At 52.2% G+C, this 26,746-nt stretch overlaps 1 protein-coding gene across 1 annotated transcript in view; it reads right to left on the bottom strand.

Annotated features, from left to right (window-relative positions):
- Positions 1 to 26,746, bottom strand: part of LTBP2 (latent transforming growth factor beta binding protein 2) — a 100,144-nt gene that overhangs the window by 30,066 nt on the left and 43,332 nt on the right. Inside the window, exons 4-10 of the mRNA XM_040641653.1 lie at positions 21,556 to 21,746; positions 19,247 to 19,417; positions 18,510 to 18,716; positions 17,401 to 17,678; positions 16,266 to 16,368; positions 5,247 to 5,321; positions 1,962 to 2,084 (exon numbers count right to left, since the gene is read on the bottom strand). Of these exons, the coding sequence (XP_040497587.1) occupies positions 1,962 to 2,084; positions 5,247 to 5,321; positions 16,266 to 16,368; positions 17,401 to 17,678; positions 18,510 to 18,716; positions 19,247 to 19,417; positions 21,556 to 21,746 (1,148 nt within the window). The remainder of the gene's footprint in view (positions 1 to 1,961; positions 2,085 to 5,246; positions 5,322 to 16,265; positions 16,369 to 17,400; positions 17,679 to 18,509; positions 18,717 to 19,246; positions 19,418 to 21,555; positions 21,747 to 26,746) is intronic.

Genomic DNA, 26,746 nt, shown 5'->3' with positions numbered 1-26,746 from the left:
AATGCTCGCTGGACCCGTGTGCATGGATGGCCATCTCCACGAACCAAATGCCATGGACCGCTGCGAGTGTGAGCTATGCTGAGTTTAGATGGTCACAATACCACCACCATTGTCCCCTTTCTTGTCCTTTGATGGTGAATATCGAAGACTACCCTTCTGTCTGAGGCTCGCCTACCCTTGGACTTCCTAGTTGTGTGGACCAATGAATTATTTTTGCTTACAGTGGTTTGAGCTGGGTTTCTGTCACTTGTAACCCAAAGGCTCCTAATATACTTTTTATAAAAAGTTTATTGATTGTTTGATTGAAGTAATCTCTATACCCAATGTGGGGTTCAAACTCATGACCCCAAGATCAAGAGTCACACACTCCACCAGCTCAGCCAGCCAGACATGGCCTGACTAAGACACTTTCTTCACAATGATGTAGGTGAAAGTGCCTTGTCAAAGGGCTTGTGCTGCGTACACAGATCAATTATTGGTCAGTCCATGAGCCTGGGTCTCCAGGTATAATCTCTGCTTGCAGCAGCCACTTCCCTTGAGTTAGTGCAGGAAATGGCTCAGTCCTTTTGAGCCCCAGGGTGGAGGTGACCTGGCTGAGAGTATCAGGGGGCTGCCCCAGCTCAGAGGGGCCCTTGTAGCCCAGCCCTGGTCAGGTGGCAGGGAAGAGGGAAAGCTCAGAAATGAAGGAAAGAGAAACTTCGTGTCTGCCCCTTTCCACCTACACGGAGGTAAATCCTCAGAAGTTGCTGGATCAGGTAACAGTAGGGAGGGAGAAAAAAAATAAAGACCCCCCAAGGGCCATCTCTGCCTCCCTGTATTAAGTAAGGGTCTCTTTCTGGTGCTAATAAGTAAAAGTCACTTCAGGTGTTAAAAATGTCTGCCTATGAAAGCAATCTTGAGTGGGGGGTGGGATGAGGAGAAGGAAGGGCTGTATGCCCCTGGAGGCATGGGCCACATGTCCCTGTCACCATGAAGTCTCCCGGAGGCCCTCTGCCACGTTCTCCGCACTCTGGCCTCCTCCTGTCTCCCCTCCCTGGAGACTTGGGCCGGGTCCCCTCATCCGTCCCTTCACATGGGAGGCTCCCTCTGGCGGCACTGGAGTCTTGCTCATCCCGGGGCCCCCCCAGACCCAGCACCTGGTGGTTTGTGGACTGAGGGCCGCGGGGAGCTCTGCAGAGCTGGGCGGGGGGGGCAACCCGACCTGGGCTGCCGCTTCACAGATGCCAGTCGGGACTGGTTTTATTCAGTTCTGGTCAGGCCTCCCTGCCCCAGGAAAGCCCTGTCTGGGCCGTGGCGTCAGCTCTGCTATCTGGGGGTGCTGCCAGCCTGGGCCTCTTCCAGAGGGAAACCGCAGAGGCCGCTGGAAACAGCTGCCTGGGGGTACACACATGCACACACACGGTGTGCGCACACACAGACACGGTGCTCCTGTGACCAGCGACACACATGTATTCGTGCATGCAGACACGTTCCGAGCCATGAGGGACCCCGGCTTTACGGGAAGGCCTGGGGGCCAGGCAGCAGCGCCATTCATGCTACAGACGGGCCCTTTAAGGAAGGCCTATCTGCAGTTCAGTGACCAGGCTGCCAAACTCAGGCCTGGAAGAGGCAGCCACGGCTCAGCCAGACATCAGAGCAAAGGCAACACGCATCTCCCCAAAGTAAATGAGGCAACAAATGGGACAGCACGGATTAGAGAAAAAAACAGAAGTAGAAAATCCCAAACTGCAAAGCCCCCAAAGACATGCCAAAAACCCAAACTGAAGTCATAACTGTCTCCGCTCCAGCAGGGAGGGGCAGATCCGTTTGTGTACCCTGGGCCTGGCTCCGGGTTGAGACACAGACCCTGGGCCCGGGCATGGGGCCTGGGGGAAGTTATGGCTCTGGGCCTGGCCGGCGGACCCCAAGGATCCCATCTTGCCTCCCAGTGTCCCCCATCCCTGGTCCCCACCGGCACTTACACACACAGCGACTCCTGGATGGGTCCAGCATGAGGCCAGGCCCGCAGGTGCACAAGTAGCTGCCCTTGGTGTTCACGCACTCCGAGTCCTTGCACAGATCCAGGCTCAGGCACTCGTTGATATCTGTGGGGTTAGAGGAGGTGAGGGAGCGCCTGCCCCAGCAAGGCCTGATGGAAGGGAGGGGCCGGGGCAGAGATCTTCCAAAACTGTCTCCCCAAAAAAGGGACAACAATAAGAGAGCTGCCATCTATTAAGTGTGGTCCCTCTCTCTATGCCTCAGTTTCCTCATTCATAAAATGGGGACATTATTCGTAACTACCCGATAGTCTTGTTAGGAGAATAAAAAAGATAAAAATTGCAAATCACTTAATTGCACTAACTGGCAATAACGATCACAGTATGAAGAGCTAATGTTTCTTGAGTGCCTATCATGGGCCAGGTACCATGCCAGGTGGCTCACACATGATACCTCATCGGATTCTTACCAACAATTTTATCAAGTAGGTCCATGTGGCTTCCTTTTCTAGGTGAGGAAACAGGGTCCCGGAGTAACTTGCCCAGTCACTCGGCTAGTGAGTGGCGTGCTGGTATGCAAATGAAGGGAGCAGACAAGGGGACAGTTTGGGTTGGAGGGCAGAGAGCCATCTGCCCAGTGCCTCCTATTCAGCCTTCCTTGAGGGACTCTGAAGCGTCTCCACAGGCCCCCAGATCTAGGGACCATGTCCACAGGGAGCTGCAGGCTGGAGGGACCCCAGCAAGGACAGGAGGCAGGAGGATGGAGGCAAGCGCTGAGAGGCAGAGGGCTTGGAGGGCATACTTCCAGGAGGCTAAAGGCCTCGGGCAAGCCACACACATATTCCAAGACCAGTGGATGCTCACGCTGTTCTTCAAACAAGGGAACGACATTAGCTTCCATTGTGATCTCAAAAACATTCCATGTTGGAAACTTCTTCCTGCCAAGGGGAAATCCCAACCCTCACACTCTAAGCTCCAAGAAGTCTTGGTGATGGTGCCTTTGTTGATGATGGCGAGTGTGGAAGATTTGCGAGCGGCACCTCCACCTCCAGGGCCAAGGGATTAAACATGGCGACCCCATCACCAGAGTCACCTGCTCGCCTGTAGGCTTCAGGGAAAGTGGCACCGAGAACGGGAATGAAGGGGCTAGAAGATGGCTCAGCTATTCTGTGGCAGGACACCCTATGGGGAGGGAGGTGCCTTGGGAAATGCAATGGAGATCTAGGAAAAGAAACAGACCCCATTTGCCTCTGGACTGTGGCCAGAGTGATATCTCTACTGACATGTGCCTGGAGTCCCCATTCACCTCCTAGAGGGAGCTCCTAAACCCTCCCGTGGTATCCAGTGACCTCCACCATATTTCCCCAAAGCCTGGCTCTGATGAGGCCCTGGGATGCCTGTGTTGTCTCCTGTGGACACACGGGCAGTGCTCCAGCCAGCCCAACTCTTCCTTTGCTTGTGCCATTCCCTCAGCCTGGAGCACCTGCATCCCCTTTAGCTGGTCACCTCTACTTATTCTTTAAGTCCAGGTCGGCCATCACCTGAAGCCCTTCTCCTACCCTCCCAGTCTGGGAAGGGGCCCCTACCATGCGATCCCGTGGCACCCAGAGCTGCTTTCTAGCAAGAGCACTTCTCCCATGGTGTATAATTGTTTAAGTATCTGTATTCCTTGGGGGCAGCTGCCATGTTTATCTGTCACCATGTGCTAACACCTAGCACAATGCATGCAGCTCCTAACAACGCCAGAAAATTGCCTCGTGGCAGGAGAGAAGGATGCAGAGAGAGAGAGGACGGTGATGCACAGGGGAGTAGAGGTGAGCAGTCCCCTCCCAGATATGGAGATCAAGGCCACAGACATAGGAAGGGTGGAGGTTTAACGGGCGGGGCCTCCTGAGGGAGGGCCCCTTGGCTTCCTGTATCCTTGGGGCTCAATGGAGGGAGGGCCAAGAGCTCATTTGAGATCCTGGGAAGAACTTTAACCCTGAGCACTGGGAAACCTGCCAGGAGGAGAGGGCCCTCAGGACAGTTCAGATATGAATGGCCCTACTGTACGCTCCAAGGGCAAAACTAAAGACTTCTCCCCACACCCACCATCCAGTCTACTAGTCCTCATTGCCCCCTGGGGAGTCTGACCTTGGGCTGGGTCAGAGGCCTGCCCTTTTGCCTGGTCTAAGCACTTTATCCATGGGCCAGAAATCCTCTTTGGGCCTGACACCTCCCAGGCAGAGAGCCTAGCCACCCCAGGACTTCCTCAGATCCCTCTCTCCTGAAGAAGCCTCCAGGGGGAGGGTACTTAGGAGACCATGAGGGTCAATCCCCTGTCTCTAACCCAGCTTCATTTAAAATAAGCCATACAGAGAGCAGTGTATCCAGTTCTCCAAAGGGGAAGCTGCCTCAGCTCCCCACTGACCTCTGCCAGCCCCAGGAGCCTCCCAGCTCGAAGGCCCTGCTTCTATCTCCCATTGCCAGGCCCACAGCCAACAGGGGCTCCCTGCTCAGAGCCTGAGCTGCTCAGTGGCAGCAGCTGCCCCTCCGTGAAGGCTTCTGGACCCCTCAGTCATCCTGGTCCTACGCACCATACCCACTGGAATTCCCTGTAGAGACAAAGCCATAGCTGAGCCGGCAGCCCACCCCTCTGTCCCAAGGCACCTCTGGGCCTTGCCCCTCTGTAATGCAGAATGCCCCGGACCTCAATTGGCCTTAGAGAGCCTGTAAGCCAGGCCAGCAAGGCCAGGGTCTGTGATTGATGGTTCCCTCTTTCCTCTACCTGTGCCTTCCCTCGTCCCCCTCCTGGCTGTGGGAGGGAGGTCCGAGCAGTGGAAGGTGATTTGTTGGGGGAAGTCCACAGAGGTCCCCATCAACTCAGGCTGACTGGATCCTGAAGTCAAAAGTCCTCCCATTCCAAGGAGATTGGCCGAGGAGGTGAGGGGATGTGTGGGGACTGGCACCATACCTTCACACACAGACCCCACAGCTCTAGAGGCACCTGGCCCAGGTCTGGTGGGGGCAGGTGGAGAAGGGAAGAGGGACAGGCTCAGCTCTTAGGCCCTTTCTAGGCTTCTCTCATTATCTTCCCAACTTCCTTAGTACCCTGGAACCAGCAGCCCCCACAACTCCCCGAAGCTGGGGCTTAGCGGTGCCCAGTAAAGAGCACTCAGTGACACCACTCCTTCTGTCTGGGGACGTGGGGTTGGGGGGAGTGCCCTGGCATCCTCAAACCTTCATCATCCCCCCGCCCCAAGCCCAGCCCCGGTCCGGGGTCACCCTTACCTTGGCAGTGAGTGAGGTTCAGTCTCTTGTACCCCTGGGGACACTCCAGTTGGCCATTTTCAATCACTGGGGAGGCTGAGGAGTAAAGATATAGACAGGTCACACTGGAGGGCCCTTGGGCTCCTCTGTCACCCATGCTGAAAAGTGGGGTGCAACCGACTCAACAGCTGTGAGGCCCTGTCCCCCAAGTCATCACTGTGGAGAGCTGTGCCTCCTTGGCTACTGTCCCTTTCCTGGCTCTCACTAGATTACTCTTGACGCACCCTGCTCTTTCTAGAAATGACACTCAGTGACCGTATGTCTTATATAGAGTTATAACATTACATACGGTGCATATCAATGTTATACACTCTAATGTGATGAAACAAATTTTATGTATTTAATTTTTGGGGTTTGAAGTAATTATAGATTTGCAGGAAGTTACAAAAAAATAGTCACAGAGAGGTCCTGTGTGTTCATCACCCAGTTTTGGCTAACGGTTCCACCTTCCATAACTATAGCTGTATTATTAGTTTTTAAACACATAGATGAAACAATTCACAGTTTAATTTTAAGTTCAGTTTATCTGAATCCTGGGTTTCAATGCTGCTATAACTGACAAGGTATCTCGGCTCACGATGGAAGAAGCTCCCCGTCGATGGCACGGAGAAAACCACGCTGTTCAGTGTTCACGCGCTCGCACCAACTGTGTGATGCTGGTGTTGAAATCTGGCCAGTAACTTTCCATCTCCCCTGAGGTTGGCTCCTCCGTTTTTACAAATGTAAAATACATTCGAAAATGCCAGTTTTCAAGCTTTTTAAATGTGCAAATAGAGTTGGTTTACAGCAGCAAATCCCAGAATGACGGAACTGCTTCCAAACATCCATTTTCAAAAGGCTCTTTCTGTGGCTGAGATCTCTCGCCCCGAGCTAGTGGCAGACCAAACCGGGCAGATGTTTGACTCCAGGCTGACCAACGAGGAAATAAATCTCAGATTCTGGGGCCGATACCCATCCTACCTTGATTTCATGACATTCTCCCTTACTTAAAAGAGAAAAAAAAAGTGCTTTGAAAAGAAAACCCTATGGACTTAAAAACAGGGAAATATCTCTATTACTTTGGAGAAAGAGACTAGCCTATCAGCTTCCAGAGGAAAGCTTTGAAGGGTTTTTTTGTTTGTTTTTCCTTTCCTTGAAAAGCTCCAGCAGGTAACAGAGTCCTGACAGCCATCTGCCATCACAGGACAGAGCAGCAGATGTGGACATCCAACTTTTTGATTTTTTAAAAAAGAATAGCTCATCTATAAGTCTGACCATTTCCTGGCCAAGACATAGCCAGCAATTCTCAAGGGGTACAGGGATTTTCACGGACACTATTCGGACACAGTGTTCCATAGAGATCCCATTCTACTTTAAAGGTCTTGTTTCATGAAGTGAACCGCATGATGACTTCCTCTAGCAATTTGTCTTCTTTTTTTTTTTATAATAATTTTTTATTATGTTATGTTAGTCACCATACAGTACATCCCTAGTTTTTGATGTAATGTCCCATGATTCATTACTTGCATATAACACCCAGTGCACCATGCAATATGTGCCCTCCTTAATACCCATCACCGGCCTATCCCAATCCCCCACTCCCCTCCCCTCTGAAGCCCTCAGTTTGTTTCCCAGAGTCCGCAGTCTATGGACCATGAGAGACTATGGGCTCTGGGAAGCAATTTGCCTATGATCACACGCTACGGTGAGGGGATTTTGCACGGAGTGCCCTCCTCCCCTATGTCCTCACCTGGATTCCTTTTCATTCCCATCAGAGCGTCAGCAATTACCCTTATAGAGTTGTTGGAAAACTTATTTTTATTGAAGAAGTCATTTACTGTTGAGAATATATGCCTTGTGGTTCAGACTTTCTTTGGTAGTATCTTTACAAAAGGCTAGTTCTTCATATACTCTATTGTTGAAATGGACTCTTGCAAATACCAAGAGGCACGTTGGAGGCATCTATACTTTCACCCGGTTGCAAAGTTTGAGCGTCTTGGTGTTTTTGAATGTTTTTCTGAACCAGATAACTTTCGCTCTATCACTAGCTGCTAGTTCCCAGCACATTATAGGCTTGGGGCAAAGTCCGTTGTTCGTGATTGTAGATCGGAACCATATTTCACACAGCCTTCTTGATCATTTGGAACCTGGGGTCCATTTTGGGTCACATCTGAGAGGTCCTCATTATTTTTACTTTGGAATACGGTTGATTACAGGTCAGGGGAGACGTGGCATTGCATTTTAAAAGTGATTACTTGCGATTATGTAATTAGTATTATTTCGAATCCTATTTCTTTGCAGGAATTTTTTTAGAGTCACTTTTCCACTTGGTGAGGGTTGTTTTCGTTAAAACTTGACAACATAATTGAAACACCCCATAAACCGAGCATTGTTGTAGGTTACGCGTTGTGATATGCCAAAGACAAACATGAGGAGGTGCCATGTTTTCTTGGAACCCCGCTCTTCCCCGAGGACACTCCACATACCAAACATGACATCTGACAGTCTGACACACAGACCAAGTGAGGATGTGAATTAGTAAAGCTTCATTTTTTTTTAACATTAAAAAAATGTCGGTTGAATTTGTAATATCTTTTCCCACTGTGGACGACAGTCTTGCTCGGACTTTGCCTGTCGTCCCACTGTGGGGGGACTAGGCTCCGGCCTGGTGGGGATAAATGAGGATTCTGAACATGCTTGAGACAGAAGGATGGGAGTGAGCCTGGGAAATGTGAGCGCTCCTGGCCTGGGGCCTGGGGCCTGGGGGGTATCAGCTGAGGACAGGGAGGAGGCAAGAGAGGGGGGAAGTTGTTTGGAGAAACTCAGAAAACAAGCTGATTCAATGCCTGCAAACATTATGAGGAGCAGAAGGTGGGAAAGAATAACACGAGGCTGATGCCAGAGGGCCAAGGAACTGTAACAAGGGGACGTTTGGATGGAGCCACGAGGCCATTGGCACACACTCTCCTGCTTGTTTCCCACACAACCATCCTGCAAGGCAGGGAGCATTCTCCCCATTGTATGGATTAGGAAAGTGAAGCTCCGAGGGGACCCAGTAGTGGTGGAACCCAAACCTCTGGCTGCGGAGCCCACATCCCTTGCATGTCACTCTGCTGAAAGCGGGAGGGAGAGAAGGGGCCAGGAGGCCAGGGCAGCACCATGATGTCAGGAGGGAGACATGAGGCAGAAGGACCCCGCTTTTGGAGTGAGCAGGAGAGGAGCGGTGGGAGCTGGGGTTCGAGCTGGGAACAAGGGTGGAACGGTGCTGGCGCCTGCGGGGCACCGTGAGAACCCGGGAACGTGCAGACTGAGATGCGCTGTGTTCATTCACTCATCTAGATTCACGGACTTTTCCTACAAAGGGATTTCTTCCCCAGACGCCTCTGCCCTCGCTGGCCTTAAGAGAAACTTGGACGGGCCACCGTTGGTGAAGGCAGACTTCTCTGGAGAGGAACAAATTTCAAAGCCACTGTCCCAGGTAAAATTCCCATTTTGCCGCAACCCCAACCTGATCCCAAAGAGGGCCCTCAGACCCTGCCTCGCACCTCCCGAAGGCCACCTACGAGCTTCTCTGAGACCAAGTGCAGCATCCAATAGCTTCGGTCTCATCGGGGATAGAAGGCTCCCGACACACTCGGGCCTTCCCTTGCCGCGGCACTTTCAATGCTGTGTTATGATGGCCTGTTGGCTTGTCCGTTCCCCCACTAAAGTGTAAGCTCCATGAAGATAGGAGCCTTGTCTTCATTGTTGCTGCATCTCCAGAGCCCAGCACAGCATATGGCACATGGCAGGCACGCCATCATCTTTTTTTTTTCTTTTTTTTGTAAGCTCAATGTGAGGCTTTAACTCACGACCCTAAGATCAAAACTTGAGCTGAGATCAAGAGTCGAATGCTCAATTGACTGAGCCACCCAGAAGCCCCTAGAGTCACTCAATCAAAATGGAATGAATAATAAGAGCAAACACTAAAACAGCACTTACTATGGGCTAGGCCCTATTATAAAGTCCTTACATGTATTAACTTATTTAATCCTCATAATAGCCCTTGAGGGGACTTACTAATATTTTCCCCATTTTATGGAGGCACAAACTGAGGCACAGAGAGGTTAGGAATCATGCCCCGGGTCTCCCAGCTGGTGGATGGAGCAAGGATGATGAACCCAGGCAGTCTGCCTCCAGAGATAGATTCTGAACCACTCCTTTCTCCTGCTGCCAAATAAATAAATGAATATAGTCATGCCAAGCCTCAGGAGTTGTCTAGTCAGGAATCCTGGGGTCTGTGGGTTACGGGGAAACCCATGCCCATCAGGAAGTATATTACCCTTTTTGGGAACTTCACTTCCCTTTTTTTTTTTTTTTAAAGATTTTATTTATTTATTTGACAGAGAGAGACAGCCAGTGAGAGAGGGAACACAAGCAGGGGGAGTGGGAGAGGAAGAAGCAGGCTCCTAGCGGAGGAGCCTGATGTGGGGCTCGATCCCAGAACGCCGGGATCACGCCCTGAGCCGAAGGCAGACGCTTACCGACTGCGCCACCCAGGCGCCCCTTCACTTCCCTTTTTTAAACAGGGGATCAGGAGAGCAAATGGGAAAAACAAAGGCAGGGACACCCAGGAGGAGGTCAGGAGATGGGCCAGAGGACTGGTGGTCCTAGATGGCCAGAGCACTCATCAGATGTTCGGTAAATGCCCCGCAAGGTCTACCACTGGAGTGCCAAGCAGAATGAATAAAGGCAATGGGGCAGAACCCGCACCACCCCTCACGGCCCCTCAGCTAACACAAGGAGAACACGGAGGTTGGGAAGCAGAGAGAAGCGAATCTGGAAAGAGTGGCTAAGCTGTGTTTCCCATGGGTGCTTCAAAGAGACATGTGGAGAGCTGCCAGTGACCTTGCAGTTGGGCCTCTGAGGCCTGAGAAAGTCCAAGCAGCTGGGGTCAGCTGGGATCAACCCAACTCCAAGGAGTCTGAGCATCACAGAACGCCCTGGAAGCCTGCAGGGCAGTCGTGTGTGTACCTTTCCTGGTATGGAAACGTGGGTCATGTGGGCCAGAACCTCAGGTCTTCTGGCCTCTGACCCCAGTCCTGTCCCCTCACCGCTGCACCTGGGCCAGCTCACACACTGGGGAAGGAAGCAGAGGGGCCGCCCCTGTTCTGCTGACTCTCCCCCTTGGCTGCTGGGACTCCCAAGGAAGCCTCAACCAGAACAGACTAATTCCTGGAGACAGTTTTGGCCCTGACTCTACAACAGAGTTTAGGGAAGAGATGGTGGAGACATATGTCTGGCCACGGGGTTGTTTACAAGCCATGCTGATCTCAGCCTGTGATGACAGATGGCCCCAGCAGGGAGTTCTGGAGGGTACCCTGCCACACACCACTCTGCCAAAAGACAGACAGACAGATACACACACACACACCGGAGGAGGCTACGCTCGATGCACCGGGGCATGTGAGCGTACTGGAGCCGAATCCTCGATTTGTAAACCTCGGGTGCGTAAGCTGGAAAGAATCTTCTAGTCCCCCAGAGCAGTGGAAGGAGTGTGGGTTCTGGGGCAACCAGACCCCATCAAATTCCTGGCTCTACTCTGACTAGCTGTGTGACCCAAAGCACGTTTCTTAACCTCTGTCGGTCTTAATTTTTTCATCTGTAGAAGTGCGGACAGAAACTCAGTTTCATGGGTTGTGAAGGTCCACTTCACTGAGAAAAAAATCAATGTCAGACTGAAGCTAGCATCGTGCCCGGCACAGTCCCTGTAGGTTCTCCCTGAGACTTAGTCCCTCCCTCTTCCTTTCCTTTCTCCCTTCTTCCTTCCTTCTCTCCTTCCCTCCTTTTCCCCTTCCCTCCCTCCCGTCCTCCCTCCATCCCTTCCTTTCTCCCTTTCTTTCTCCCTTCCTTCCTTCCTTCTCTCCTTTCCCCTTCCCTCCTTCCTTCCTTCCTTCCTTCCTTCCTTCCTTCCTCCCTCCCTCCCTCCCTCCCTCCCTCCCCTCCTTCCTTCCTTCCTTCTCTCCTTTCCCCTTCCTTCCTTCCTTCCTTCCTTCCTTTCCTTCCAGCAACACAGTCTCAAGGACTGCACAGGCTGCTGCCCCTCACTGGCTGGAGACACCAGTGCAGGTTACTCAACCTCTCTGAGTTTTCTTATCAGTAAAATGTAGGGGACAATGCCTTCCTGGCGGCTATTGTGAACAGTAAAAAAGCAGGCAAAACTCTGAGCACGATCCTTGTCACATATTGGTGATTATTATAAGGTTCATTATTCCAGATTTTACTGCTTGGCGAAGTCCTCATGGATCCCCCCAGGGATTGTGGACATCCCACCCAAAGGCTCTGACAGCTTCCTTGGGCCAGCACAAAAGCCAAAGTGGGTGTCTTGGTCACCACAAGCAGTGAGGTGGAGAGGGGTCTGGTCAGACCCTTGGCTCAGACAGGTGCCACGCCAGCCACCCCCACCTCCACCTTCCCTGGACCTCTCCAGGCCAGAGATGCCGTGTGTGGGTGACCCCACTCTGGGGTAAGCAGGGCACTAACTTGAGCTGAGGCACAATTCCCTGGAGACCTTGAGTCCCTTGGAAGAAGCTCTCAGAACATCCCTGAGCCAAAGAGACACTGATTTTTTTTCAGCCCAACAACTGGAATTCTGAAAAATCCCATTTCTTGAGGGCAGGAGACTGGGCGTCTCAGCCAGAGTCCCAGAGAACAGGGGCCCCACCCCAGCACAGCTGGTCCCTAAGCCGGGGTCCTCTAGTTGAGCAAATTCCCCAAGCCCGGTACACAAGAAGCAGCCCAGAAGGCAGATCACAGGCCGGTTAGAGGCAGGGGCCTCAGGTCACACAGACACAACTTCCTCACCCGTAAAATGAAGATGGTCATGCCCAACTCCCAGGGACGTGGTCAGGACGCAGGGGAACGAGGAAGCACTTAGCATAGTGCCTGGTGTGTACGCTCTCTGAAGACACGGTTGCTAACAGCGATGGTGACGATAACAATGTTGTTGCTGTGACTTGCCCTGGGGCTCCCCGCTCCACATCCTGCCAGCTGCCTGCATCCTCTAGCAAGCGCCCCCCTCTGCAGGGGCTGGCCTCGCCTGAAACGGTCCCACGGGCAAAGGCCCTGGCAAAACCAAGGCAAACCAAAGCTTGCTTTCTACTGAGGATTTCCAACACATTTTCAGACACATACAAATGAACTTCCATTCCCTCAAAGATCAATATCCTTTCCAGCTCCTCCTATGACCAGTTCTTAGGAGGCTTCCTCTCCATGATGGGGAGAGAAGTACTTCCGGACACACCCCATTATACCACTGGGTTTTGATAAGCTGCAGTTTTTAAAAATAAACCATTCCTTGTGCTCAGTTTCAAATTGAGCTCTGCTCACCAGAAACATTCACACACTGGCTTTAGTCCTCCAGAACCACATGGAACAAGCCTACCAGCTTCGCTCCGGGACAATCCGTCCAGCACATCTCCGGGAACTCTCAGGCCTGAGCTGCAGGTTGCTGCCGTGTCTACCCAATCCCAGGCTTCTGGAGGGATGTTGTCTTTCACTCGCACATTACTCATGAAACACGACCCTGGGCGGCCCCCTCCTGGCTGTGAACTCCCAGTCTAACAGCTTGGATTTTGTTGTCTACGGGCAGGCTCAAGTCCCCCCAGAATGATTCGGGAGATCCTGGTCAGCTGAGAGTCAGACACACTGTGGCTTGAAGCCTTGCTCCCCTGTCCTGCTGTGTGACCGTAGACAAGTTGCTCAGCCCTCTCTGAGCTTCATCTTCCTCATTTGTCAAGTCGGGACAAAGACCCTTAGCTTGCACGTGGTTGCAACAATTTCATGAGCTAAAGCAGGTGAAGAGCCCAGCGTAGCATGAAAGTTCCCCAAGAGGTGGCCATCATTGCCTTTAAGAGGGAAAGATGCAGAACTCCTTGAAGGGGCGGAGCGAGAGAATCCGCAGTCCGTGGAGGGACAGGGAGGGGCATGGGTTTTGAGGTGACCTCATCCCATGCCAGGCAGACGGACAGATGATCTCGTGGCGAACAGCTGGAGCCCACCACTGCGGACTGAGAGCAGGGTGCCAGCCCCGCCTGCCCCAGCGAAGGGGCCTGGGGGTTGACACAGCCAGTGCCAAGACAGATGGGGCGGCAGCCAACTTTCCAGTCAGCCCAGATGTCTGTCTTTCTCAGACAAAAACTCAAAAATGTGGCCTCAATCAAAATGGCTTTTGAGAGCTGTGCGTTCTTTGGACCCTGACAGGGGAACTGCAGAGGCTCTGAAAACTCCCAAGGGTCAGGAAGATGGGGCTCAGGCCGAGTCCTGGAAGGTCAGCAGCATCCGTCACCCAGAGTGAAGGGATAAAGAAGGGAGGGGATCAGAGGCTGACCTAAATTGACTCCCTGAGCCATCTCCCTAAGAAAGAGAGCACTGGAGAATTTTTTTTCCGGAAGAAAAGGGATTTATCTGTGCCATGTAAATGAGACTTCAAGGCAGTCCCTTTCCTCATCAGAAATAGCATCATTCTGCAGGGGCCTTCTTTGACATCCAGCATGGAGCCTCAGAAGCCAAAAGGTGATTTAGGGGAGGCCATGAAGTCGCATAGCTCCCCGGCTGCTGGTTTTATTACTCCCTTCACCCCCTTATTCTGCTAGATGAACTTGTTGGGGATAACAAAGCCCTTCCCTGAAGGACACAGCCTTATTTCATCAGAGGAGACTTAGATGCTCAGAGGGGCAAAGCCACCAGACCCGGGAAAGTTCTAGAATCCAGAAGTCCTGCCTGCCTTGCCAACCATTCCCAAACCCACCCCAGCAGCTCACCTTTTCTTCCTCTGACTCTTGCACGGTAGCTTGCTTGTCATGCCTACTTAGAGAAACATCCCCAATCCCCAGCCCCAGGCTCAGGCATGGAGCTGGGTGTCTGGCACCCTGTCAACACAAACAAGGTTCCTCAGCGTCTTGCCCCTTCCCTATACAATGCCCAGCTGCACTCTAATGTGTTATAAGTGTTTACGTTCCCTGGTCTTTGTTATTTCTTGCTCCGTGTGCTGGAATGCTTGACATTCCAGGGTTTGAACCCTGGTGCCCGGCTTGCTGAGATGTGCTGAACACAGTAGGGGGGGGGTGGGAGGCACTAACTGGGACAGGGAGGAGGTGAGGGCACAGCCGTGGGTGTGCTGTGCTCCAGGAAAAGTTTCTCACTCTCTTGGTCTCTCCTGCATCTGCAATTTCCTTGGGGTGTTGAGCTCTTCCCCATCTCTTTGGCTTACTCTAATAATTCTTCAGATCTCATCCTGGATGTCACCCCCTATAAGAAGCTTTCCCTGATCCACAAATTTGGATCCCCTACCCCACAGTGAACAGATGTGCAGGTTGTCCACTGCACAAAAGCACCAGAGAATCTCAAAGAATCGCTGGCATCTTAGATTTGTATTTGTAAAGACTGTTTTGAACAAAGGAAGTGGCACCTTTCTCTAATTTGTACAAAGGTGCTATAGGACCTATCCGTGGTCCCAGTTCCGCTGTGTTCCCACAGCAGTTGGCGTTTGTCTAGTTAGTGCTACCTGTATACCCCCCCACCCCCACCCCCATACCCCAGACTTCACTGTCTTTCCTGGGCCTGCACCCTAGGAGCACTTCAAATGGGTGCTTCATTAATGTAAATATCCATTGACTGATTGGAACGTGGGATGTGGAAGCCTAACCAGGAGGAAGGGAAAGAGGGAAAGAGGGGAAGAAGAAAAGTGGTGAGACATCTCTGGCCTGCAGGGGGAGACACTGAGCAGATCAAGGCCCTCTTCCCCCCCACGGGGCAGTGGGTCCACTCCCTTTTCCCTTTGTGGAGGGATACTTTGGGGCAATAATAGTAACAGCTACTGTTTCCTGACCTAAGGCTAAGCACATGCCTCATCTACTCTCCAGAGCAGCCCCACTGGCGCCATTACTGTCTCCATTCTGCAGACCAGAGATGGTGCGGGGAAGAAGTCAGCCAGCAGAGCTGGGCCTGGTACCTGCTCCGTGTTGCATGCTCAAGCCTGGAAGCTCACTGCTAGCCTTTGCTGCTTCACCGAAAGCTCCATCACACTGCTAAACCGTCCACACTTATTTTTAATTTGGAAAATATGGTCACTGCTCCACAACCAAGTCTGAAGTTAGGAACAGCCCTGTCCCTCCCACCTTTGGGCTCCAGCCCAAGCCCCCTACAAAGCCAACTCACCAAGTCGACTGTTGACAGGAAAAAGAAATCCATGCCAGGCCCAGGCCAGGCCCAGGCCCTAGGAGTGGGGCCAGGTGGGAGAAGAGAGGCCAAGCGGGCAGAAGCCATACTCGGGCACAGGGACCTCATCACCCACCTCCCAACCGTAAGATCGACACCTAGGAGAGCAGCATGAACAGGCATTTTGCTGACTCCCAAATCCTCAGTGCTTGGCACACACAAGGCACCTGGTTAGTATTTGGCGAATAAATGAACGAACGAGCGAATGAATGAATGAATACATGTTAGGCTTTTCCTACCCTCCAAAAGAGGGCAGGGAACTGGGTTTCCCATATCCTAAGGCAGAGGGCCCTCTGGGACAGACACCCAACCCTGACAGGGTTAGGAAACAGGAGGTGAGGAGGTGAGGAGGAGGCCTGGAGGCCCCTCCAGGGGGAGAATGAGGGAAATGCTGAGTCACTAAATAAAGACCCCTGGGCCCCTGATGCCTGGGCGGGGGTGTGTGTAGAAGGGGCCCAGCATGGGATGGGCCTAAATCTGAGCAAGAACAATGAGAGGGAGGAACCCCTCCCAGGCAATCAGATAGAGCAGAGAGTCCAGGCTGCACCTGGGCCCAAGCCATCTGAGCCGTCAGGAACCTCGGCCACCAGCTGGGAGCACCCTCAAAGCAGATCTGGAAAGCCTGCCCAGTTCACCAGCCTGTTCTCCCTGCCTGGCCTCTGAGACCCTGGTGGGAGAGGAAGCGGAGGCCAGGCCTTGGGAAAGCTTCTCCCCAAACCCTACGCCCTGGCGCCTGGCACTCACCTGGTCTTGGGGGGCATGGGGCACATGAGGTCACCCCCCAGAAGGCTCCCACACTGCCACAGCAATCCTCTTGGGCAGTCAGCTCCAGCAAGGGGTTGGCACACTGGAAAAGAGGCCACAGACACCCATCATACCCTCTTCCCTTCCCTGCTGTGCACAGAGCTATCCCAGGAAAACCCGAGGCAAGAGCTGAACCCCAACGTCTTGCTACAGGGATGTCTCAGCCAAGGGAGGAGAGGAGAGAGTCAGGGGGTGCCTGGGAAGGAAGCAGAGAAACTTGTAGTCCATCCCACCAAACCCTAAACCTGGGGCCACGGCACACCCAGATAAGAAAAGATCTGTTCTGTGCAGGTCTGCAAACTGGCCCCTTCCATGTCCCCAGCCCACCAAGGGTCCCAAAGGATGGGCTTTCTTCCGTCAAACTCCAGAGAACTATAGGGTCACGCATGATGCAAGCCTTCCCCATGAACAGGGTCTAGGCTCAGGGACACTGCAAGCTGAGAGGCCAAGGAGGATCTGGGGACTTAGAGTCCCTACCCCTTGGCTACTCTCTACCTCCTCCAGTTCCCTTACCTCGGGAGGGGTTTCTGGAAACACCAAAATGCAACTCCAACAAAAACCATCCTGGTTCTGGCTTAGCCCATATTTTTAGGTACCTAGACTCAGGAAATCTCCCCTGATTTCCCGTCACTGACTACAGACGTTATGGAGTATCTCTCATCTTTTACCCCCAAGGCTTTAGGATTTAACCTGCCTTTTCTAATTCCACATCTCTCTGATCCCCAGTCGCCATGGAATACCATACTCTTTCTTGTCGGATCCAACAGCCCGAGTCCTAGGCTCGGCTCCAGGACAGGCCAGGGTTTACTGGGACCAGAGGATGCTGGTGCCCTTCCAGAGGGGGACTCTTTCGGGGCCTCTTCGGCATGCCTGGCCCTGACAAGTATCCAGCGGAGCCCGGGTAGTAAGGAGGCCTGTCCTTGCTCGGGCAGTTTAATGCCCTGCGTTTTCCCATACGGGAAATAGGAGCCTCTGCAGACATTCATTCCATAAGGATGAGGAGCAGAGAGAAGGGGTAGAGTGAGGGGCAGTCACTATTCTGGAAGCCCTAGGGCTGAGGCAGGGGCCTTCTCACCTGTCCGTTCACAGAGCTCAGATAACAGCGGCCCAGCTGTCCTGGAGGCCTGGGTGCTGCTGGGGGTGCTGGCTGAGGGGCCTCTCCAGACCGCGCGGGGATGCTGTTGCTGTCCCAGTGGCTGTGGCGGGGGCTGGCGGGGAGCCGGGGCGAGGGTCTGGTCTCCACGCTGTTCTCCTCCGGGGCCTCGCCCCGCACCCGAGCCACCTGATGGACCTGCACGGAGGCCTCCGGCGGGTGGTGGATATGCACCTTCACCAGGGAGGGGTTCACGGAGGCTGGGCACAGGGGCTGGGTCAGAGCCGGGCAACAGGGCCCCACCTTCTGAAGAGGGCCCACCACCCCCGGGCCAGGCAGGCCACTGGCTCTGTGTTTCTCCTAAACTCTCCCTCCATTTCTCCACTCTCTGCTCAAACCCAGAACAACTCCCCAGTGAGGACGGGGTGGGGCACAAACTCCTTCACTCTGCATCATCCAATGAAGGACCTTCATTCTCAACCTCCAAACTACCTTCCTGATTCTACCTCCCCCCACCATCCTGCACAACCCCTGAACTCTGGCCCGAGGGACCCTGCAGGGCCCCACCTCCACACCGTGGCCCCCGCTGGTCCCTGCACAGGGGAACCCATCCCCCCTTCTCTGCTTAGTCAAAGGCTATCCACCCTTTAAGGCCAACTGAAGTCCACCTCCCTCACGCAGCCTTCCTGAGCACAATTAGGGGGCTCTCCACCCCCTGACCTTCTATGGAGGTCTGTATTTTTGGTGCCTTTTACGTGGCACCTGATAATGGAAGGCAGGGAAATGACATGTTTTATATGATGTTCTCCTTCCTATCCAGCCCTCCTCTCTTGTCCAGGGCTGAGGGTTCCCTGGAGGCAGGACCGCGCCTTTACACTTTTTTGTCTCATCTATAGCACCCACTGGGGGCAAGGACAAAAAAAAAAATATTGATGAGTTTGGAGGAAGGGCAAAGAGAAGTTTAGGAAATGAAATTGAGCCCCGGGGGCAGAGAAGGAGGGAGGTCTGAACAGAGGCCGCTTCCGTGCCCTCTCCACGATGCCAGCACCCCCATGCCCGTGACCCAGTGTACCCCCCAGCCCCACACTCACCCAGCTGGTTGGAGAGAGGCAAAGTGAATGTGGACTGCCTCAAGGGGCCTTCCCGCAGGGCCCCGTGGCGGGAGCCTCTCTCTGGAGGCCCCGTGTCCAGCTTCGGGGAGGGCAGGTGGCAGAACTTGCCGGTGGAGTTGGTGGGGCACCAGCACTCGTCCCGGCCGATGCAGCGGCCTCCGTTCAGGCAGGGGATCTGGCAGAAATCTGCAACATCGATCTCAAGGTGACTGATGGTAGGAGAACATAGCAGTGCCCACCACGGGGCTGGGGGGTGACCACCAGGAAGCAGGGGGAGCAGGAACTCCAATCTGGATGGCCTGAGGAGCCCAGCACACCCTGAAATGCAGGGACTTTCCAGGAGGCCGGGAGTGAGGAAGCGTAGATAATAGCCAGCCCTTGCCTTTCTAAAGAGCCCTTTCATGCTTTCCCAGGACCCCACAATAACCTGGGGGACAGGAGGGCCGCAGCGCTAACTCCCTCACTTCTCTGTGGAGGAACCATGGACTCAGGCAGGTTATGGGACTTGCCTAGAGTCACACAGCTAGGCTGTCACAGAGCTGGTGAGGACTCAGCATTCTGTGTGACTGAAGACAACTCACAGGAGCCATACTGTGAGAGCAGTCGGCTTCCTTCCTGCAGAAGGTCTGGGCTCCTGCCCAAGGCAGGCCTGTCCTTCTGGCCACCCTGCCCCCCCCCCAGGGCCTGGGAACCCCCTGAGGGGGGAAGGGACTCACAGATGCGGAAGCCAGACTTGGGGTCATGCCCATGACCACCCTGGCTATACAGGGTGGTGGTGTCGCCACGCTCACAGCTGTTGGAACAGTGTCCGTGGGCACAAGTCTGCTTGCAGATGGTGGGAGTGAAGACGACCTTGATCTTCTTGATTTTCTCCGTGAGGTTCAGCCCTGCAGAGAGAGGGCTTGGGTCCAGGGGGCAGGGCTGAGAGGCACAGCTGTGACCTCCAGAGGCTGGTTAGAAAGGCCCATGGGGTCAGGGGTGAATCCATCCCAAGGGCATTTGCTAAGTACGTACTGGAAGCAAGGTCCCATAGTGGGGGCAGGGTACTACCTTTGAGAAGCTCATAGTCCAACGTGCATTGAGGGCTGCCAACGTGTCAACCCTGAAGCTCGTGCTTTATGCACATGAACTCTTGTCCTTCTTGGGGGAGTACTCTTTTAGGTTAAACCATTAGAAATTGCCATTTTTGTAGGTTACAATGGCTGAATATTGACCATGTTCCTACATCCCATCTGACACTTCTATTTTACAGTTAAGGAAACTGAGGCCCAGAGAAGGTTGGGTTGCCCCACTTCACACAGCTTGCAAGTGTCGCAGCTGGGCTTGGAACCCGCGGGCAGAGAACTGACCGTAGCTGTGACTTGCCAGAGAGGAGTTTTCTAAGAGAAGGGGAGGAAGACAGAGCCTGCGAGAACGACTAGAGTCAGGCTGTGGAGTGCCCTGATTCCCGGAACAAGGATGGGCACTTTATTTGGTTGGTAGTGGGAAGCCTTTGAAAGTTTTCAGTGAGAGATCAAAGAGAATGCGTGGGGGACTGGTGCCCTCCCAGCTGGACTGTGCAGGGGGACGGGGAAGCAGGGGGACCAGCTGGGAGGTCACTGCAGCCATGCAAGCTCGTTCCGCAACACAGGTGGTGGCAGTGGAAATACAAAGGAGGGGTATTCATTCAGCGTGTGGAGCCCAGGGAGGGAAGCCAGGGGAGAGGGCTCGAGGAGGGAAGTATAAAAAGTCTGTATAGACCGTGTGTTTAAGAAATTAGTCTGGGAAGAGAGGAGGGACAGGGAGGAAGCCCAAGGGAAGCAGAGAAAGATCTCTGTGGACTGTGTGAGTGTGCAAGCGTGTGTGTGAGAATGGGCACCAGAACCAAGGGTATCTGCTGATGGGAAGGGGCCAGAAGGGGGGACAGGCTGAAGAGGGAAGAGAGAGGTGTGGGGGGGAGGACAAGGGATGGTCTAGCGTTCTAGAGGAATGAAGAAGGGGAACACCCCCTTTTCAAGATGGCAAGAAAGGAGTCACGGACTCTAAAAAAGAATGAGTACTGAGAGGGATAAACCTTGAAGACATGATACTAAGTTACAGCAGACATGAAAAGCCACATATTATACAGGCTCTGTTAGGACATGTCCGAGGTAAGCAAATCCCTAGAGACAAAGTAGACCAGTGGGGCCCGGAGCTTGCGGGAGAGGCTTAATGGGTATGGGGTTTCTTTTGGGAGTGATGACAATGTTCTAGAATTAGATAGTGATGGCAGTTGCACAAAATTATGAATACACTAAAAACCACTGATGTGCACACTTTAAAATGGTTAATTTTATGTGAATTTCACTTCAACTTTCAACATGGGAAAAAAAGAAAGGAGGTGAACTTAGGCCCTAGTTTAGCTATGGGAGTGGTGTGCACGGTGGGGCAGATGGGCAGGAAGGTGAGGAGCTCTGCAAGAGGTGGCAGGTGTGATGGAATGGGACTTGGGAAAGTGGGGGCAGCTTGGAGTAGCTGCTCTGAGGGATGAGAGAGTGAAAGAGACAGACACAGAGAGACAGACAGAGACAGAGACAGAGATAGAGACAGAGAGGGAGCAGGCACAAAGGAAAGGACTGTTGGGAAATGACCAGAATGTGCCGAGGTGGGAGCCCACAGGGATGTGGGTTCAGTTGTCTCCTCTAGAAAGCAGAGGCCCAGCTGTGGGTACTACGGAAGCAACTGGTCAGGTTGGTCCAGGAAGGCTGCGGTTTGCAGGAAGGATGAGGTGGAAGGACCCAGGCCAGGGAGATGAGGTTCATGGCTGGATACGAAGGAAGCAAAGGCAGAATGTGTGACAGCAGCAAAGTCCCTGATGAGCTGGTTTGGGATCCTTGGAGCCTGGCACAAAGCAGGCACTTGGCAACTGCTGGTTGATTGGCTGAGGATGAGGGACAGGTGAAACTCGGCCTGTCCGGGCGAGTGGAGGGAGAGCAAAGGTGGGGATAAGAAGGTTAGAGATTTAGATGCCCTGCTCTTCTAGGACCCTGAGACAGGGCATCCTTACCCCAGGGGGATGACGGGTGGTCCAGATACGCTGCCTGATGGGTGCCATCCCTTCGCTCAAGGCCTGGCCCTGCGGGCAGGGCATTGGAGGTGAGCTGACCACTGGCTGCGGTGGTTGGGTAAAGCCGGACAGTCCGGGACAACCCCACGTGCTGCTGGGAGGGCTGGGTCTGGCTGAGCCCACTCAGGGTCCTGTGAAGATAATGGTAGAACAGGAGTTTACCTCCCAGAAGCAACATCGCTGTGCCCTCTGTCCCCGCTCAGGCCCTCTATCCCCACTCAGGCCGCCCACCCCCTGTCTCAGCACTAGAAGAGTGCCCTGTGTTTGGCTGCCTTCTCTCCACTGTGTGCAGTGACTCAGGGATGCGGAGGTGCTCTGGCCTGCCAGTTGGTTCTGTGAGAGTGTCTACCCCTATGTGGAATAGCCAGGTGTTTGCTGGGTTATTCTGGGCAAGTCACAGCTTCTCTGGGCCTCAGGGCCCTCGACTATAAAATGAAGGTGTTAGACTGGTCCCATGTGGCTCTGACATTCTGAGAGTCTTTGAGACTCTTAGGGACCAACCTCTGTCCCCAAACCTAAGTCTGCCTCAAACCTACACCCTGCCGCTTTTTTTTTTTTTTTTTAGACTTTATGTATTTATTTGAAATGGAGCGAGAGTGAGAGAGCTTGAGCTGGGGCAGGGGGGAGGGGCAGAGGGAGAGGGAGAAGCAGGCTCCTCCCCGCTGAGCAGGGAACCAGACGAGGTAGTCAATCCCAGGACTCAGAGATCCTGACCTGAGCCTAAGGCAGATCCTTCACCGCTTAACGGACTGAGCCACCTAGGTGTCCCCTGCCCCCGGCCACTTTTTTTTTTTTTAAGATTTTATTTATTCAACAGAGATAGAGACAGCCAGTGAGAGAGAGAGAGAGAGAGGGAACACAAGCAGGGGGAGTGGGACAAGCAGGGAGAGTGGGAGAGGAAGAAGCAGGCTCATAGCTGAGGAGCCTGATGTGGGGCTCGATCCCAGAACGCCGGGATCACGCCCTGAGCCGAAGGCAGACGCTTAACCGCTGTGCCACCCAGGCGCCCCCGCCCCGGGGCATTTCTTAATTCAACCCTTAACACAAATTACCTGTGGAACAGGTGCCCAACAAATGCTTATTCACAGATTGATTTGGGGGCGGAGCCTAGACAATCCCACTCATTTCTTTTCATTGTAAAAATAATATAACAATATTCAAGGAGAAAAAAACCTAATGCATCATCCCCCCGCCCCCATGCAGCAAATACTTTGCACATTTCCTTTCAACCTTTGCTCAAATATACGTTTTACCCTATTGTCATCACCTGTAGACACAACTTAAATTCTGATTTTTCACTTAACATTAGATCATACTTTATACAATCCCAGTTTTCATATTTATCATCTCAGTTACTACACGATAGTCTATCTGAAGACAAATCACAATTTATTCAGACATTTGCCTGCTACATAGATGGATTTTAATTTTTAACTGTGGACATACTTACTCGTATGGCTTTTTTCCTTCTGTTAAAATATTCCTTTAGTAAAGGGGGATTCATTATACCATCCTATTTTATTTTGTATGTTTGAAAAATACTTAAAATAGACATTAAAAAAGGGTTTTCTTTAGGATTAATTCTATAGACTAGAATGACCATATTGAAGGGTATAAGAAAGAGGTTATAAACATTTATGGCTCTAGGTACACACTGGTGGGTTGTTTTTTGAAAGGGTGTATCAAAATGTATAAATGTACCACTCAAAGCGCAACCTCAAATTCCTAATGTGTTATTATTTTTTTATACTTTGCTAATTGAAAAAGTATAAAATGGTATTTCATTGTTGCTTTTTCTCTCTTTTATTACTTCTGAGTTGAAATGTTCTTCATGTATCTATTTTCCACTTGTGAAAACTTTCTGCTCTGTGTCCTTTGATATCTTAACTATTTGAGCTGTCTCAGATTTGAACACATTATTCATGTAGTTTATTAGGCTAGTCTACAAGGCAGCCTCCACGGGATATATTCTGTCACTTCACAGTGTATATGAACCACTGTGTATCATGGTGTTTGCACTGTGGCGAGTGTGAGCGCGCTGTGGACACTGAAGCTGAGGGAGCAAGTCCTGGTCCAAGGTTAGACAGCCAGTAAATCACGGCCCTGGGATTCCAAGCCCGAGCATCTTGACTCCTGCGCCACCTAAGAGACCAGCCCAGGCCATGATGGAAGCTCAGCCTAGGAGCATCCACTTAGGCCTGGAGGGTGCTCCTTCCCCCAGTAGGCTCTTCCTTCCCCCAGTAGGTCCCTCCTTCCCCCAGTAGGCCCCAACCCTAGCCTCTCCACTGGATTCCTTGCTCAAGTGGGATAAGGTGTGGGACCCTCTCCTTCTGCTGTCTCTACTCCAATTCTGAGGACTGTGGGTGCCTAGGCCATGAATAAGCTTCCTCTTTCCTTTCCTGGCAGAAGCCAAATCAGGAGAGATGTCAGACGTGGGTACCCCAGTACTTCCCTAGGCAATGTTTAGCCCCCCGACCCCAGGCCCTTTTGCTCAGAGTTTGGCTCCCATAGGCTTTAATGGTGGTCCTCCTTCCAGGGCCACCGGCAGCAAACCCTTACCCCAACAGGCCCCAACCATGCCTCACCCTGCTTCCCGAGTTTGGGGTCTGGAGTGGGAGAGAGGTTCTGTTATCCATTCGAGAAGTTCTGGGCTGTAACGGGCCAGAACTGGGAGCCCAAACTTCAGGTTCCTGCTCCTCATTCCCACGAAAAGATCTGCACAATCAGCTGCAGCAGAAAACACAGCCCTTTCAAAAGCTTCCCAGAGTGTGCCCGAGAGAGAGTGGGGGGGGGGGAGAACGAGCTGGTGGGTTGGTGGGCATCTCCTCCTGGTGGCACCAGGCTGCTTCGTGCCAGCACCACAAAGCACCCTAGAAAGATGAAGGGAGTAGCTCATGTTCTGCCCAGTTCTGCACTTTTTTGAACTTGACCGACGAAGAGCTCCCCAATCTGGTCAAGATCAAAACTCCAAGGGTTCTTTCTTGGTAGTTTGTTGTCACTGTTATCATTGCTGTCACTTGTTTCTCCAATGGAACTCAATGCTGATGGCCCCAAGATTCCCGAGTTCAAATCCTAAGGCCAGTGGTTAATGTTGCAGAGAAGAAAAATACCACCGTCAACAAAGACACTCCCACGTTCCCTAGTTGTAGGTAGGACCTGGCTGTACCGAGGGGAGAGAACAGGATGAGGCCAGGCAAATGTCCGTTCTTCCTCTTCTAGCAGAATGGCCTGAGCCAGTCACAGAGCTCCTCTGAGCCTCAGATTCCTCATTAGTAAAGTAGGAATAGCAACGCCACATCGTGGGACTGGAGTGGGGACTAAGAGAAACAGCGAGGCCATGTGATTACTCAGCAAATAGAAGTAAACAGTCATAAGTTGAAAAATATGCCAGAATTTTAAAATCACATGAATGACAACAGAAGAAGTACTAGATACAGTTCAGACAAGCCACTGAAAATTCTTCTTCATCTAAGGGGAATGAAAGGCTCCCCAGAACACTTTGTTATACTGTCCAAGCACCCTTATATGTCAAGGGCTGTGGAGTCTGTAAGCCCCATAGTCTGGCTTCGTGTTATCTTCACGCTCATTCTCTCAAGTGATTCAAAAGCCTTTAGCAAAAGCCCCGTTGCATGCCCCATCCTAGTCTCAGTTAGGTCGTGGGACACCAAGGAAAGGGTGTGGCACCATGTTGGGCCCAGAGTGGCATAAAGAAGCAATGCCCCTTTAAGGACAAGAGTGGTGGCCACAGAGGCAAGCAAGAGCTTCACCGAGAAGATGACTTTCTTGGACCACAGCCCCGCACAGGAGAGGGTCCGTTTACTCAGCCTGGGAAGAGCTGCTTTGATTTCATCAAAGGATAACGGTTCTTGAACTTTCCTGGCACAAGAAGAGAATTTGCTATCTCTCTGGGATTGTTCCAGGAAGTCCTGGCAAAGCAGCCACAATGGACCAGAACAGCTATCTCTAAGACTTTAGGGTCTTGTGAATCAGTAACATTTTGAAACAAATGTAGGGGAACCACATAGAGTTGCCAATTTTTTGTTTAGGTAAATAAGAAATTCACACACACACCTACCAATGATGACCACCATAATTCCATGAAAGATAAGACATTGCAATGCCAAAAAGAAATATTTGAATAAGCTTAACTTCATGGAAACCTCACCACATTGACTTTATTTTCTTCATTTCTTCATGGCCCAATGACACATTCATGACAGGTTAGCACCAAGCCAAGAGGAAGCCACAGAGCTACTCTAGTCTGAGGACTTTGGGGCTCTTTCAACCAATTTGGGAGGAAAAACAACTTCCTGCCCCTGCTGGCTGGGATCTTCAGACCCAAGTGAAAAGTGCCCGGACGGTGCATACCCACAAAGATGCCACTTAGTTCAATGTGGTGTGCCCACATTCTGCCATCCTGAAAAGATATTTAACACTGAGGTTTTCAAAGGCAATTGGGGAGACAGGTGGGTGAGGGGCTCCATGCCCTCCACCCCACCCAAGTGACCCTGAGCCTGCAGGCTCCACTCTATCTACTTTATAAATTGGGCTTCCGAATACTGTTTTGTTTGCAAAGGCTTTTGCTGCTAAAAGAAAGTTTAAAAGCATCATACAAGGTGCATAGAGTAATTAGAGCTACCATCTATTGAGGACTGAGACAGATGCTTTATTTATTTGGGTGTTTTTAGGTTTTATTTATTTGAGAGAGAGAATGAGCGACTGTGATCAGGTCATGATCTCAGGGTCCTGGGATTGTTTTGTAATAAAAATAAATCTCTATTTTCCACAGCAGCTCCGTTGTATAGATAAGGAAACCGAGGTTCAGGAAAAGCATGGTAAACGTGTGCAAATAACTTGGATTCAAGGAGGACCGTGATGGCAGCAGCAGCACCAGAACTCAGATGTAAGAAAGACCACGGCATCCAAGCTGGGCCTGAAGACAAGGGTAGGATTTTCACAGTCCAAAATGAAGCAGAAGACATTGCAGATTAGAAAAATAACACAAGACAATGCGTGGCGGGGGGGAGTGGGGAGCATGGGCCAGCGTGGGTAGATAAAGCATGGAATGGAGGGGCGGGGACGACAAGGAAATAACAGCCAGGCAATGTCTCCCAGGTAGCAGGCATCGTGC

The sequence above is a fragment of the Ursus maritimus genome, unplaced genomic scaffold (assembly GCF_017311325.1).
Source record: "Ursus maritimus isolate PB19 unplaced genomic scaffold, ASM1731132v1 scaffold_25, whole genome shotgun sequence".
NCBI classification, from domain to species: Eukaryota; Metazoa; Chordata; class Mammalia; order Carnivora; family Ursidae; genus Ursus; species Ursus maritimus.
This window is presented reverse-complemented; position numbering and strand designations above follow the sequence as displayed.